The following is an 863-nucleotide window of genomic DNA, read 5'->3' as shown; positions in this document are numbered from 1 at the left end:
GGATCAAAACACCCCCCAGACTCCCCTATAGACCCCAGACCCTCCCCCCAGGTCCCATATAGGGCCCAACCCACCCTCCCCCCCCCAAAATCCCATATAGCCCCCATAGGTTTCGGATATCCCCAGAAACCACTCCGGATGTTCCCCAAGTCCCCCCTTATAGATCCAATACAGGCGCCATAAATCCCCTACAGATCCAACCCCCACCCTCTATAGGTGCCATCAATCCTCCCCCCCCCACAATCCATAGGTTCCGGATATCCCCAGAAACCACTCCGGATATTCCCAATATCCCCCCAAACCTCCCCTATAGATCCCCTATAGATCCCATACACACCCCCTTAGACCCCATAAAATCCCCCCAGACCTCCCTTGAACCCGCCCCCACACCCTCCATACATCCCAAAACCCCCTCGACCCCCCGAAATATCCCCTATACCTCCCCTATACCGCCCTATATGCCCCCACGCCCACGCGCACCCCCCCCGCCATTCTATACCCCCCTCAAACCCCCCTAAACCTCTTCCTGACCCTTTTTAGAAACCCCCAGACCCATCTGGATCCCTCCAGACGCCCCAAACCGCCCCTATAGATCCCCTATGGCCCCCATACGTCCCCTGCCCGCTCGCCCTCAGCTGCCTCTAACATGGCGGCCGCCTCCTCCCCCTCACGGCAGCGACGCCACGCCCTCCACTCAGCAAGGCCGCTGATTGGCTGTATTTCCCCCAGCGACAACGCCGATTGGATGCCACTCCCTTAAGGCCATCGCGGATTGGTTGAGAGAGGCGGAAGGCGGGATTTAGTCCTGCGAGGAGCGGGCGTGGTTTTGGCGGGAAGAGGCGGAGAAAATGGCGGATGATCGA

At 59.6% G+C, this 863-nt stretch overlaps 1 protein-coding gene across 1 annotated transcript in view; it reads right to left on the bottom strand.

The window, feature by feature from the left end:
• The window catches only part of LOC134055799 (zinc finger protein 345-like), a 4,978-nt gene extending 4,486 nt beyond the window's left edge, over positions 1-492 (bottom strand). Inside the window, exon 1 of the mRNA XM_062512258.1 lies at positions 451-492. Coding sequence (XP_062368242.1) covers positions 451-492 — 42 coding nt within the window. The remainder of the gene's footprint in view (positions 1-450) is intronic.
• Between the last annotated feature and the right edge of the window lie 371 nt (positions 493-863).

Source organism: Cinclus cinclus, chromosome 35 (genome assembly GCF_963662255.1).
Source record: "Cinclus cinclus chromosome 35, bCinCin1.1, whole genome shotgun sequence".
In the NCBI taxonomy this organism is placed as follows: domain Eukaryota; kingdom Metazoa; phylum Chordata; class Aves; order Passeriformes; family Cinclidae; genus Cinclus; species Cinclus cinclus.
Note: the sequence above shows the minus strand (reverse complement) of the source record. Positions and strands in the feature narration are given on the sequence as shown.